The sequence below is a fragment of the Meleagris gallopavo genome, chromosome 10 (assembly GCF_000146605.3).
Source record: "Meleagris gallopavo isolate NT-WF06-2002-E0010 breed Aviagen turkey brand Nicholas breeding stock chromosome 10, Turkey_5.1, whole genome shotgun sequence".
Taxonomy (NCBI): domain Eukaryota; kingdom Metazoa; phylum Chordata; class Aves; order Galliformes; family Phasianidae; genus Meleagris; species Meleagris gallopavo.
The window spans coordinates 14,399,040-14,413,388 of NC_015020.2; the positions used below are offsets into that span (position 1 = coordinate 14,399,040).

General features: G+C 43.2%; 1 protein-coding gene across 1 annotated transcript; it reads right to left on the reverse strand.

The window, feature by feature from the left end:
• Nucleotides 1-14,101, reverse strand: LRRC8C (leucine rich repeat containing 8 VRAC subunit C). Its single transcript, XM_003208718.4, has 2 exons — nt 7,177-14,101; nt 1-5,061 (listed from the first exon to the last, which is right to left on the reverse strand). The coding sequence occupies exons 1-2, from the start codon at nt 7,489-7,491 to the stop codon at nt 2,791-2,793; spliced, it is 2,586 nt and encodes an 861-aa protein (XP_003208766.2). The 5' UTR covers nt 7,492-14,101; the 3' UTR covers nt 1-2,790.
• Nucleotides 14,102-14,349: the final 248 nt, after the last annotated feature.

A 14,349-nucleotide genomic window follows, 5' to 3' on the forward strand; every position in this document is an offset into this window, starting at 1 on the left:
TTTTTTTTTTTCTTTTCTTACTGGCTTTGTTTTTTGCTGGCTCAGTAGGTTGATTTGTCCTGTGGAGGAAACAGACAAGCACCAGAGCCGTAAAGGTACGAGCAAAGCAGTCAGATGCTGTGGAATGGGAGCAGGGGAGGAGAAAGGACACCAAGGAAATCCCTCCTCAGAGGCAGCGAGCTGTTCCATTGAATAAGCTGTTCGAGCAGACCAAACCTTTGGGGAAGATACAGTTATTAGCTTGAAAGTGCTAAGGCTGGTAAGCTTTATTCCTATGCAGAAGGTAAATAAGGAAATACCAGCACAAGGCACTTTATACTCATGTAACTGTGTCCACATGAGGGACTGCACTGGCATAAATATAATCAGTGGCAAAGAAAACCCCCACATCCTCTATGATGTATTTAAAAACTGAGAACAGAACAAATCTCCAGCCTTCAGTTATGAGGTGTGCATAATTTCCGTTCAGAAGACAGACCGCTGCACATGGAACAACACATCAGACACAAAATAAATTATAGGCTTAAAATGCAACATTTAGGAATATAAAGATAAAAAAAAATGAACAAAACTTCAAATGCAATCCCGTATTCCAAATCTAAGTCAGATAACTATGCAGCTCCACCGATTACTTGGACATTTTAAACAGTTTACATTCATCAGAGACAACAGCACTTTGGTTTACATAATTAGGTTAATATGAGCAACAAAACATTTCTCTCCCTCACATTACATCAAAGTGAAATACATTTAGAATATATATATACTGCCAAGCTGTTCCAATAAGTGCGTTCCATATATGACTAAGAGTAGCTCTTGCAATAGCTACATCAGTTATAGCTCTTTCATAGAACTAAATCAAACCACTTGGAAAAAAATCATTTTGATTCTTTCATGCCTGACCCAGCTTTGATTAATCACACAGATCTTCTCCAGAACACACTCAAGTACAACAAATTACTCAGTGGGTCTGGGGGCAAACCTACTTATCAGATTGTGCATCACACCCTGAATGAATGGGGAAATACTCATTTTGTCTCCCCACCTGTGTAAGTCTGATTCAAAACAACAATAAGCTCAAGAACTCAGAACAATGGTAGTTCAAAACACTTGATTGCAGCTAGAAAACATTTAAGAGCAACCAACCCAGCAATAGTCAAACAGTTATTTTATAGAACTCTGAACAATCTGCAACTTATAAACAGCATTGTCTCCTAGAGAAAGAAGTACTTACTCCTAGATATTCTTGCAAAGCATTTATCCAGTGCCTGCATCTGACTCAAATGTGCATTGCTGGATAGGATGAAAAGATCTCCTCCCAGCCAAGTATCATATGGTTATTTTTTCATTAGCTTAAATTAGCTTGCGAGCAGCATGTGAGTTATCATGGACTATGTCTGCCAAACTTGCCTAGAAGAAAGCAAGCGGCTGGATAAATTAACAACAGAACAGTTTCAGAGGACAAAGTTCCCAACTTGAAACATAATCATTGAAGATATTATTGTCCATTAAATTATTTTAAAAAGCAGACAGACCTCCAAGGGTATGATCTCTGATTTAATTACTATCTGGGAGAGGAAAACAGAGCCTTCATCACTGTCCTCTGGAGGCTGAGACTTTGAAAAAGTTAATGTATTCAATGAACCCTGTTTTTGCAAATCTGCAAATGTTCCTGCATTGGGCATTTGGCGATGCAATACCAAAGCTCAAATAAGAAGCATGTTCACTGCTCAAAATAATGTTATTTCCTTGCCAGAAGGTTCACAAACTAAAGACGATTGCACTTTTTCTGAATCCCGGTCCTGCATGGTGCCAAGCATCCCTGTGGGAAGTGACTGAGAGATACAGAGAACGCTTTCTCCCTTGCAGGACCGCACATTAAGTGGAGGATGGGTAGAGCATTTTTGAAAATAGTGTTTTATCTCCCTGGGTTGACTTTTTCAACATTGCGAGTTCATTGCACCCCTTCCATTCACGTCAGCAGGAAATGGGCAGCTGAATCCCTTTGCATTGTTCAGAAAATCTTCAGCATGAGTCATTTCGGTAGGGACTCCTCTCTGACCTGTGCCCTTACTCCTCCGGCTCTGGAGCGGAAATTGCAGTCAGTGCCTCCTGCTCGGACAGCATGCAAACAGAGACCTAGACTACACTTTCCAAAAAGCCCTGGAGGAGTTCTGCATATTCCTTCCGACCTATGAAAATACGTCCAGCCCTTGTATGGAAAGAACTATGTCTGCTTGCTTTGACCATCTGAGAAAACAGTGCCATAAATTAAAGGAAGGTCAACCCGGACCTTGTTAGATGTTGAACACCTTCAGCTCCCACAAAAAAAAATAGGGAATGAGGCATTCAGCACCTGTAGTATTACCTGTTGAAGACCACATCCTAAGAGATTAACAGTAACCAGGAAGACAATATAATTACCTGTTACAAATTATGCAATTCAAAACATACAGTTTAAATACAATTTCCCTATTGGGATTTACCAAAGGGAAAAAAAAAACAAAACAGCAGATAAAACCATTTACTTTTGCTAGTAAAAATTAAGTTACAAACACCCTTGTTGTCAGGGCAAAATAAACTTAAAAATATCTTAAAACAGTGAAAAAATACAAGAAAATTTTATTTTAAAAATATATGTACTCCTTACTCCAAATTTGTTTGTACAGAAAAGACTTTTTGAAAAAGCAAAAAAAAGATAACAAACTAAATGCATATTCAGAGTATGCACTTCCTACAGGGTATTTGGTAGAAGCGTTATTTCTGTAAAACTGAGCAAGAGGAAGCTATTTATTCAGCTTTCATTTGTTCCCTGACATCAGAAGGCAATGTTTCAAACAAAGTGTCCTCGACAGTGAAACCAGTCCGCTTCAGAGACCTACATTCACCAAGTTCTGGTGGGAGAATTTCAAAGTGATTGCCTTTAATATCCAAGTGGGAGAGGAATACCAAATTACCAATTTTAGGTGAAAGGACAGACAAATTATTTTTCCCAATTTTCAGAGTCTTAAGTTTTTTGCAAAAGTATAGTTCATCTGGCACACTCTCCACTTTGTTGCAAGTAATGGAAAAGTACTGTAAACTCTGCAGAACTCCTATTTCAGGGGGAATAAAGCGAATGTCATTGTAAGACAAATCCAAATATCTGATTTTGTTGCATAGGAACAGGTGGGATGGAAGAACCTCTATTTTGTTATGGCTGAAGGAAAGCCGTTCGAGGCTAGTGAGTTTCTTTATATGCTCTGGGATGTATGTTATACTGTTGTACCACAGCTTTAGGATTGTCAGTTTTCTCAGATGTTGAAAACTTACTATTTCTTCAATGGATTTGAGGTTATTTTCCTTTAAATCCAACTCCTGAAGACTGAGAAGGCTAAAGACTGCATGAGGTATGCGCTCTAAATCACAGTGAACCAGTTCCAGCTGTGTCAAGTTGACCATCTTCTTCAGGTTGTTGAGCATCACTAGCTTAGTGCCGTCGTTATGGATGCACAATTTTTGCAGGTGACTTGAAACATCGACTGCAGATTGTGGGATTTTTGACAAATTACTTTTTATGTAAAGAACTTTAAGGCTTTTAAGTTCCCGAAAAGATTCCAATGTAATGTTTTTGGAAATATCATGACTTAAGGAGCCAATTAGGTAGAGTTCTTCTAGATTTCTGAGGCCATACATCCAGTGCGGAAGTTCTCTGATGTCATCAAATTTCACACTCAGGATCTTGAGATTCTCCTTCAGAAAGGCCAAGGCAGCGCTGTGGATCTTAACAGAACACTGGTGCAGTGACAGCTCCTGGAGATTGTCCAACTGTGCAATGGTTGCTGGTATCATTACGTTATTAATGATTTCAAGTTTCAAAGACTGCAACTCAGTAATTTCAAACACTGTGTCAGGTAATCCAGAAAGCATGAAAAGCTGTAGCTCCAAATGGCTATGGGAGTTCATTTGTAGCCTCTGTCTTAGTTTATCCGCAGTCCATTCATTGTTTAAGTTCAGCTGTTTCAGCTTATTTTCACTGACTTCAGACAGAAAGACAGCAAACCTCTTCGAATAGAGAGGATCATACTGATCTATCATATGAAGCATAAAAGCAAAGTCATTCTTGACATCTGGGATATCATCAATTCCTGTCTCCTGCCGGACATATTCAAAGGAATATTCTTTCAGTGAGCGATAGAACAGCCAGTATAGAGTATAAAGGCATGTGAGGCCATAGATGCTTACAAAGCACAGGTAGCAGTATGACAGTTTAGAGAATAGATGTGCCATTGTGTGATTACAGCAAAAATTCTTGTATCCTGTCATGTCTTCTATATCAACATTACAGACGACTGTAAAATTAACTTCTGAGACAAGTGCTGTGTTGTAAGCAATAATAATAAGGAATTTAATTACCTTAAGTACAGTCTGGCGAACATACATGACATAGAGTATGTCCCCCTCTTCAACATGCAGTCTAAATTTCTTCACCTTTTCAAACAGTGCTTTGGCCTGTTCACCTTCTTTCTTGTCTAGTGCCCCATGTGTTCCCTTATCCACAACCAGCTTCTCAGGGATTGATTTTAAAGACTGTGTCTTGACCAAAGTGCCTTCAGTGCTTGGTTGGGTAGTATTAGATTTGTTTATATTGTTCTTCCTGTTATCTTTCTCTTCAGAGTCTTCTCCTGACACTTCAGATAAGGCTCTTGTTGTCCATGGAGAATCAAAACATTTCCCAAGTATTGAAATGAAGTGTTCAATTTTGGAGCTCGATCCAGGGAATTTGAACCAAAAGTTACTACACAGCATGAAGACCAGCGTGTGTATAAGGACAAGGTAAGGGAAGTACTTGGCATACCAGTGCAGGGCACGTTCGTAGCACACTTGATTAATAAAGCTGTACTGCTGAAGGTCCAAATCAGTCTTCAGTCCTTTCATTTCAACTGTAGCTGGAGGAGTTGATGGCTTGGATGGAGGAAGAGGGGTTGTATCTGGGATTGTGCTAATTACAACTGAAGTATTAGATTGGTTCTGGCAAGGCTGTACTCGCTTTGGAAGGCATATTATCTTGTCTTGCATGACCTGAAACACACAAAAAGATATCTTTTAAACTGATGTACAAACAATTATGGCAGTATGACTGGGTAACTGCCCCTAGAGTTTCTCCAGCTGTCAGGCATTCCACCCCATAGCCTAGCACTTGGTCCCACAGTCTGTGAGATGACTATTACTGTTATCAGTCCCAGCAAGATACTTGTTCTATATGCCAAGAACTAGGTCAGCCTTTTCATTGATTGTTAGCTTTCCATTATTTGGATAAGGGGGCATTGAGATAAACCAGAAAAAGGAAAAGCATGGGTAATGTTTTCACAAAAGAGCAGGGATCTCCTGCACTGCTCTCTCCAGTGACAGACTGATCTCGCTGGGTGTATTCACCCTAGCAAAGTGCTACATGGTATTCAGACAGCTTAGGCTTGAAAGCAGTGTAACTGCATCTGTGTGACTTTACACTCAAACAGTGATGTCTATCACATCCAAAATGGCTGACAAAGAGTCAACATGAGCACATCTGTGCTGGGACATTCTTTATCTTCAGTCTTAGTAAGGCCAGATAGGGATACTTAGAGAGTTGTGTTTTATACATGCGCACACGGACATTGTTTTATTCAATGTCTCATATAGAGTTCCTCTATGACACTCCTGTGGAAATAAAGTACTTCTGCTCCTGAGTCTGAATGTAACACAAAAAAGAGCAACTTCCTTAATTTAGGCTGTCCATCCACATTGGCAGAGTCAGGTGAGATTGCCTTTTGGGACCAATCACCTTTGGTTTAATTTGGGATAAGCCTGAGTTACTTACCACAATCCCCAGAGGTCTGAATTTAAAATACGAATCCATGTGACAAACCAAGGAGCTCTGTTATTTGCCCTGAATGACTAACTGGGATCATCCCAAACTAAGAACATGCCTTCTTCTGTATTGTGGATATACCCTTTGACATGGTGGTTGCTGAAAGCACTAAGAATAGAGTATGCAACAAGAGCTTCCAAAACAGATCCTCCTTGACAATCTGCCCTGGTGCAGGGAGACGAGACTACATGTTTCTAACAGTAACTGTCGACACTTCAGAAACTCTTACTGTTAATCTTTGCCTGTAAATGTTATTCTGATATACACCATTACTTACACCCTGGATTCATGCCTCTGGTAATAAGCTGGAATAAGTTTGAAGCATTTCCTCACAGTTTTCCAGTGGGCTTAATCCAATCAAGTAGATATATTTAAAAGCAAAAAGCTTTACATCATGTGCTTAAGCAAATACTTTGCTATTGATGGAAAAACACAGCACTGTATAGGAGAGGTTTTTAAACATGGACACTGTATCTTCTTCAGTGAAAATATCTGAAATGGTGAATCCAGGTAAAACCACAGTAGATTCCACATTAAATTTGGGACATAATATGTGAAAATTTTATGCCACATAAGTGAGCAAAACCTTCCTGAAATTAGAGCTTTATCAGTATGAGAGCTCCATTTCTGAGTAATGCCAAAAACTGAGAGACCTATGTCTGAGCTAGTACTGTAACTGCTTGTGTGGAGTCCATCCCAGACAGTATTTTCCATCTCTCTTCAGCTTTTGGCTCTTAAGCAAAATTTAGCTACAGTGAGTGACAGTAATGTCAATTGTTTACATGTAAGCATGTTAGAGATCCTTTGGAATGGAGGAAGCATTATATTAGTTGTGGGTGGCATTAATAAAATAAGCACATCCATTTCAAATCACTTTGAAACATAAAAGCAAAAAGTATTAATGTTTGCCAAATAAAGAAAAAACAGAAATTACAGAATTGCATTTTTTCAAGCTCCTAAGCAAAAATGTGGTAATGTGTAAGAACTTAATTTGATCACCTGTTTTGTTATGCCAAATTGTGGTGAAAACAGGCATCCAGGCACAAGCCAAACCAGCAGGTCTTATCTAAGCTGGCACCACTTCACTGACTCTAGCACAGCTCTACTGATTTGCAGCTGTGAAAAGTCCGTCTGTGCTATTTGATGTTTCTGCCTACACAGCTTTAATCCTGGAAGCTGCAAATTTTGCTTTGTTCGCTGCAAATTCAAGTGATTAACAACCCATGGAACCACTGCTCTCCCAGCACTTCTGCAAGAACCTCGCAGCCCTGCCCCAGCTGACTTACCTGCAGTGTGCACCCAAACACGCCGATCATCAGCATGGCCACAGAGAGATAGTCCGTGAACACATCCCACCAGGGCTTCAGCACCCTGAACGCCGGCTGCTGCTCTGAGAACTGGCGGAACTCGGTCACGGGAATCATCCTCCTGGAAAAAGAGCAAGGCCAGCGCTCAGCCTCCTGCAGCCAGCACTCCCCACCCACATGAGATAACAAGAAAGTCTTTCTGCAAGGTTTGAAACCCACCCAGGACAAGACGTAGCAGCAGGTCCCTGGCTGCCTCTGACTGGGTCCCTCTGACACCCATCTCAATGGTCCCATGGCAGCACTGAGGCCCCATGTGTGCAGGAAGACAAACCGGCCCCACACAGCCCCCCACCCCACCAGAGGGTCGACACGGCCTCTGCATCCCTCCAGCTCTACACCGGCTGTGATCTCAGATGCTTGGCTACAGCCTTACCCTGTGCTCAGGTTTCACAGGCCCTTTTAGCTATTGTGTTTCATCCACCTCTGTTGCCATTCATAGTGGTTTCTGAGATGTGCCGGAATATTTGCGCGCATACTCACCAGGGTTTTAAATCTACTATGTTTTGAGTGCAAGTTGCTGAGCACTTCAGCTAACCAGAAGTGCGGGTGCTATGGGCAGATCAAGGACTTTATCTTCACCTCAGATGTCTGGGCTGACGTCACCAGCTCCTCTGAAAAATCAGCCACCAGATGAGCATGCACAGGCAGAGCCGCTGATACGAAAGCCTACAACGTGTTGTGTAATGCATCCTTGAGATCAAACCAGCACTGAAACTCCCCAGTAAGTTATGATGGAAAGATAAATCCACATGGGAACGTAACAAAAATACTCCCAAGGACAATTAATGAGAATTAGCCCTTTGACTAATACTGTAAATGCTCACCACAATCACCACCTATCACTGTCACATTTTAAGAGCTCACATTCCTGATTCAGCAGTACACTGGAACCCACTAACATGGTTCAGGAGCACAGCTCTCCCCAGGTCCTCAGGATGCACCGTGCAGTGTGGCCACTACACTGGATAGATTTCATTTGTAGTTTTAGGGGTCTTTGTGCTGTTGTGCTATAGGGTTGCTTTATTTCTTGTAAATGATGTGTGTGGAATTTAGATGAAGGAGATTCTGGCAGCACAAACACATGCTGCTGTGATCCTTTGTTCCCTTCAGCGGTTGCTGCTTGCATAGTGCAGGTCCTCATTAGCACAGCACACACGCTGCCATCCACCACAACGGTCCAAGTGTGGAGCCGCGTGCACAGCCCACCTACCCAAGTCCACCAGGAGCTCTGCAGTCCCCCACCAGAATCTGTCTGTCACTTATATTGTCCTTATAAAAAAAGGACAAGGCTGCTACTCAACAATGGCATTACTGCTGCACGTAGTCGTGGTAAGTAAACTGGCAGTGTCTGGTGAAAGGCTACTTTTTTAACTTGAAAAAAGGGACATTCACAAGAAATGTTAAGTGGAGATCAACATGAAGAAGTAGGATAACTTCTTAAAGATTCTCCAGAGAAATGCTTCTTTTCCTGCAGCAGCAATAAAGAGAAAATGCTGGAAAGGTACACAGGAACCTGGGCTTGCCAGGACTGCCACAGTGCACAACTTACTTCAGTTCACCCACATCCAAAATGCTATTTAATGGCAAAATACATGGCACCTGAGACATGGAATATGACTTGCATCGAATACCCTTCTAAGCCACTGTAGGAAATGTTGAGTTCTAAACACTGGACCGATCGCTGATTAAAATCAGAATTTACTGTTTTTTATCTCTTGTATTTCCAACAGTCCTCCATCTCTACAGAAAAGAAAACTGCCCATGAGATAAACCACCTGGTGTTCTGCTACCAGAAGGAAGTCAAAAAGGAATTGCATCAAAGAGCTGTACTGCCTTGTTCTGCAGTGCTGCAGGGAAGAGACAGGTGGACAGCAACATGGCGATTAGTCATTTTTTGGTGATGATTTTTATTTCTAGAAAATAAAGAAGAGTCAATGAAGAAAAATGAATAAGTAATAATAAGATAGAATGCTGTAATCCAGGAAGATGTGCAAGGAATACCTGATCTCCACTACAAAGGAAAATTAGGGTCAAATACAGTACCCTGAAGGGACATGCAAACGCTTGAAGATAATAAACAAATATAGTTACTGCTAGAAGGGATGTGGAAAAGCACACACACACACACACACACACACACACACACACACACACACACACACACAAAATCCACAAAAAACCCAGTCAGATCCAAACTCTTCACTGATGTAAACAGGAAGAGTTTCCAGCCAAATGTCAGATAGTTAGTGTTGCAGAAATCTAACTGGAGACATCAGCTGATACATGGGCAATGAGCAGCACAGCAGGATGACTTGATGTGACCTGAAATGGCTGAGGAGAATAAATACATCCGAGTGGGAAAGGAAAGTACTGGACACAAATTAGCCTTAATAAACAAGAGATTAAATCAGAGGGTGACTCCGAAATGGCCATGCAGCAGAGCAGCTCCCGAGCAATTGCGTTTCATCAGGGGAAATGCAGGGAGGAGGCAGGGACACAGCACAGAACGCAAGGGAAATTAACTCATCAGCTGCCTAGTGTGGCAGCACTGGGAGCGGTGTGGGCACAGCAGCAGGAAGGGCTTTGTGCACATGGACTGCAGCCACTGTGCAGGGGTTGGGGGTGCAGGAGCTGATGGGGCAACCCACAATGAGCCGAAGCTTTCCCTCCCTGGGCTGCCTCAGAGCACCTCGGGAGACACCGCATCATTACACTCACAGACCCCATAGCACTCAGGGGTGTGCATCTCTGATATGACCCTGAATAAACGTGCTCCTGGCCCCTCACAGCTTCCTGGCCCGACGCTCTAGCACTGCTAAGTGATTGTTGCTATTTTTAAGCAGATTCTTTTGGAGCAGCTTAACTCATTTTAGACAGCATACCTCTGAATGGATGCACTCCCACCACCAGCTGAAGGGACTGTGCTGCTGAGCACCACGGCAAACGCTAGTGCTGGCTGCAGCCTGCACTCAAAGCTCCCGAGGCACAGCTTCTGTCAGGCATGGTGACTGAAAAGGCACATGTAGTGAAACAGAGAGAACTGAAGTCTCTGCTTTCATTCCATCTCTTTGTGTAGGTCTGCCAGCACCAGCTTGGTACCAAGAGCCCAGTATGACACAGCGTGTTGGCCAAGGACCGTTACCTGCTGTCCCCAGGCTGGGGACTGACCCAACCCTGAAGGGAAAGACACCTCCAAGCAGGCAGCACTTGACATCGCCAGCCCAGCAGACCATGTCCTTGCAGAGAGAGGCTCAAAGACGGGCCCAAATCTGTGCAACAGAAAAGTGGCAGCATGGCCAGTCACTGCTCTGTACATGGGTGACTAAGGTTTGGAAGTGCCGTGTGTGCAAGCTACAGGCGTTTCTCTCCAGAAATCAGGCCCTCTGCTACCTTACTCTTCCAGCAGTTACTTAGCTGCGTTGCCATGCACTGAAGGAACTTGCCATCATCCATCAGTTTTTTCAGGGTAATGTCCACAGCCTTGCACCAGAAACAGGGTCCCTGGGTGCTGGACTGGCAATTAATAGCAAGAATTTATTCGTTCAGTAGAGGGAGGGCATAAATAATAGACCAGAGGGAGAAGGGAGGAGAAGCACTGTGGGAGGAGAGAGATAAGGTTGCAGAAAAAGTGAGACTTAAAACTGGGAAGTGCAAGAAGTTGGTGAGATCTCTAAAGCCAACCAGAAAAGACATTTAAGTTATTCACCACTGGGACACGTTTTCGTGCCTCAGAGGGTGAACCAGACACCACAGAGCCTGAGCCCAGCCCTGGAGCCACAGCCTCAAGCCCTGGCAGCACCGTGCTGGGGGAAAGGGCAGGGTGAGAATGAAGAACTGGAACTGTATAGTCCTGCACATAAGAGATTTATCAACAAGAGAAAGCACAGGGCTGGGCTAACCCAGCTCTCCGTGCTGATTTAAACATACTGCATGTGTTAGAATAAATTATGAAATGCCTTTTGGGAATACTGCTGCAAGTAGGTCTCTGGGCTGGTTCCCATACATGATTTATAGCATATTCATCTTCATTAAAGGAACAGAGCACAGTGTACACTTAACAGAGGCTGCAGCAACTACACGAAGCAAGGAGTTCACGTCTTAGACTTGGTGACAGTGCCTTGCTGAGCCCCCAAATTTGGCCAGTGTACGGGTGAAGCATTTCTTACTGCACTGTAAATAGCTGCCCACAGCTGGCTAATTTTAATTCATAAGACTTGGAAACCATGGTTTTGCACATGTCCACTGCAAGGGCTAAGTCTCAATTCCAGCATATGCCCAGAGCTTCCTGCACTGCAGATAAACTTGCCCTGTTTCATCATCTAATTGGGAGGGGTTTCCAGGCTGGAAAACAGACAAGACTAAGAGGGAAATGAAAGGTTCAGGGCTGGAATTTGCAACTCCTAAATCCCAAGAGTTTGGCACTACCCCCTTATCTGAGTTCTCACACACACGGTACGTGCAGTGGAATGGTGTCTGAACTACCCCGACATTTGGTGTTGGCAATTACTTTGCTGTATGTTTGCACTGACCGAAGTGTCCATCATTTGGTCTGTTCCCTTGTAGCACGCAGCAGTACCTCTACTAGCAGCCACTCCCTACACTGGAGGCATTGCAGGAGGCCAGTTTCCCTCATTAGACTCTATAGCTATTGGTGCTTCCTGAAAAATTAAACAAAACCTGTCATTTTCTTGTTGGGAAAATGACTTTAAAAGCTGGCTTTTTGGAAACACAACAGAAAGGCCTTGCACGTTGCCACTTCTTCAAACATGGGCTATCTTGTATTCTGATGATCACAGCAGAAGTTTCCATAGTAAGAAATACCATCGTTTGGCAGAAATACAAACAAACGATGCTGTTGCTCAAGCATAAAGCCCACGTTGAGGAACTGGACAGTCATTAAAACCAATCCATTTGCATACAAACAAGCCATTCTTAAAAGACATGTGTTTATGGTATTGTAAAACAAGCTACTTGAAATTCATCTTCTCAGGGCAGCAAGGAAATGTGTCCAGAAGCATGGACAGGCATGAGTCAGGGCTCCCAGGACTCGGCCACGGGCTCCCTGCACGGCCCTGCCTCAGCAGCCCGTCTGCAATAGGAGGGTGCCTGCTTCCCTTACCACTTCTGGTGGGGAATAGGAACAAATAGTGCTGTGAGGTCATAATACACCACTTTTTTCCGATTCTCTGCAAATGATTGAGTTTGAATTGACAGCAAGCCAAAACTCCCCTTCAGAGCCATTGGAGCCAACTTGATGCCGGATGCAACCAGAGCTGCATTCGGCTACAGTGCAGGCAGTGGCCAAAGCCCAGCCAGCCCACGGGTCCCCATGCCAACAACTGCAACCTGGTGCCCCTGCAGCCAGCAGCGACCTCCCGGCTCTGCCGCAGTGCCCAGAGCCGCTCCCAGCCCTGAGCTCAGAGCTCAGAGATGTGAGAGATGAACATAACGAGGAAGTGACTGTAATGAATTGCATGTCAAACTATATGCTGCAATTTCCACCTACGCATCCAGTTAAGTGCCGCCTTGGTGGCGGCATCCCAAACAATAACCTTGTTGTTTGTTTTAATTGAGCCACAGTCCTTTTTCATGTGTTCCACACCAAAAATACTTCCTATTGTCAGCAGCTCTTTGACTTCCATTCAGCTGGGCTGAAGACAAAAAAGTGTCCAGGGCCAGATTCTTCCAGATAAGATCTGCATGAAATCAACAGGAGCTCTATTGTACCATAGCATTCTATGATAGCACTGCATGGAGATTTGGTTTTGCTGACCTATTTGTCCAAATTCAAAGCCAAGTGAACTCTATACATTCCATGTCAAAGACTACTGCAGAAGCACCACTCCCCACCTTTCAACTTTAGGAATCATGACCCAAGTTTATCAGAGCTATCACTCAAGCTGAGGGCCCTCTTTCGAGAGCTACAAAATACTCTTAATGTGACTACTAACCTTTAACAGCAAACTCTAGCACAAGCAAGAAACTATCCAGAAAGTGCTATTCTATTACTGCAGAAATAGATCCAAATGATTGAGTAAAGCAAAGCAGATCAAGCTTGAATCAAACCAGGCTATCCAAAACACTTTGATACTCAGATAGATAGCAAAGACAGAAACAACACCATAGGACAGATAACGTTAAATGAACTAGTACCAGCCATTGCCAAAGGAATAGTGAGGGACTCCAGGTTAACACAAGTGCTCATCGCAAAAAATGTTCAGCTGATATAATTAAAAATTAATTCCTAATTAGGACAGGAAGCACAAAGACTCCATTCTGAGTCTAAGCAGCCCAACCAGCTGAAAAGTTAGTTAAAAACTTTTTATGCAGTGATTGAGCCAAAAACATTAAAGAAATGCAGCTTTGGTGATTTGTGAGGCTCCTTCACATAAAGGACCTTTTCTGCTCCTGCTCGCATGCCGCACAAGAGAGCTTTCTAAACTCTGCAACGGTCTCATAAAACACGAATCCCCGAACGCCCTAATAAACACATGAGTATTCTCAGCCTGACACACTGCTGATGCATTTTCCTGCCCCCAAACCATCTTTTGTGACAAAAATCCCCAACAATGAAAATATAGCTCATAGTCTTATCTGCAATCCTGAAAAAATGAAAAGCCTAACGCATAGAAATTCCAGCACATGAAGTGGATACAATCTACACGCGCTCAGAGATAAGCACGAACAGCTACAGAACCTGAATTTCTACTCATGCAGGAAGGCTTTTAAAGATTATAAACCTCAGAGATTTGGAAAACCAGAGCTATCTGCTAAATTGGTCAGATGTTTTCAGCTCCACGTCCAGTCGTGACCTGCTGAAGATGGAAGAGCTCAAAGCTTGCTCCATCAGAAAGGCCATGGCTGCTCCACAGAGAAATTGGAAGTGTTCTCAGCAGTTCGCAGCCTTATTGCTACCTTGCTGAGTTTTAGATTCCCATCCTTACAAAATCAATGATGTGCTGTTGCCATCGAAGGAAGATGCGAGGTCCCATCTCACTGCTTTCAACAGAGCACCACTTAGTCCAGAATTTGAAGCTGGTAGACAAGGCTGATGCTGCCTGCCTGGGACAAAGGTAAAAGTTCACCTCAAAA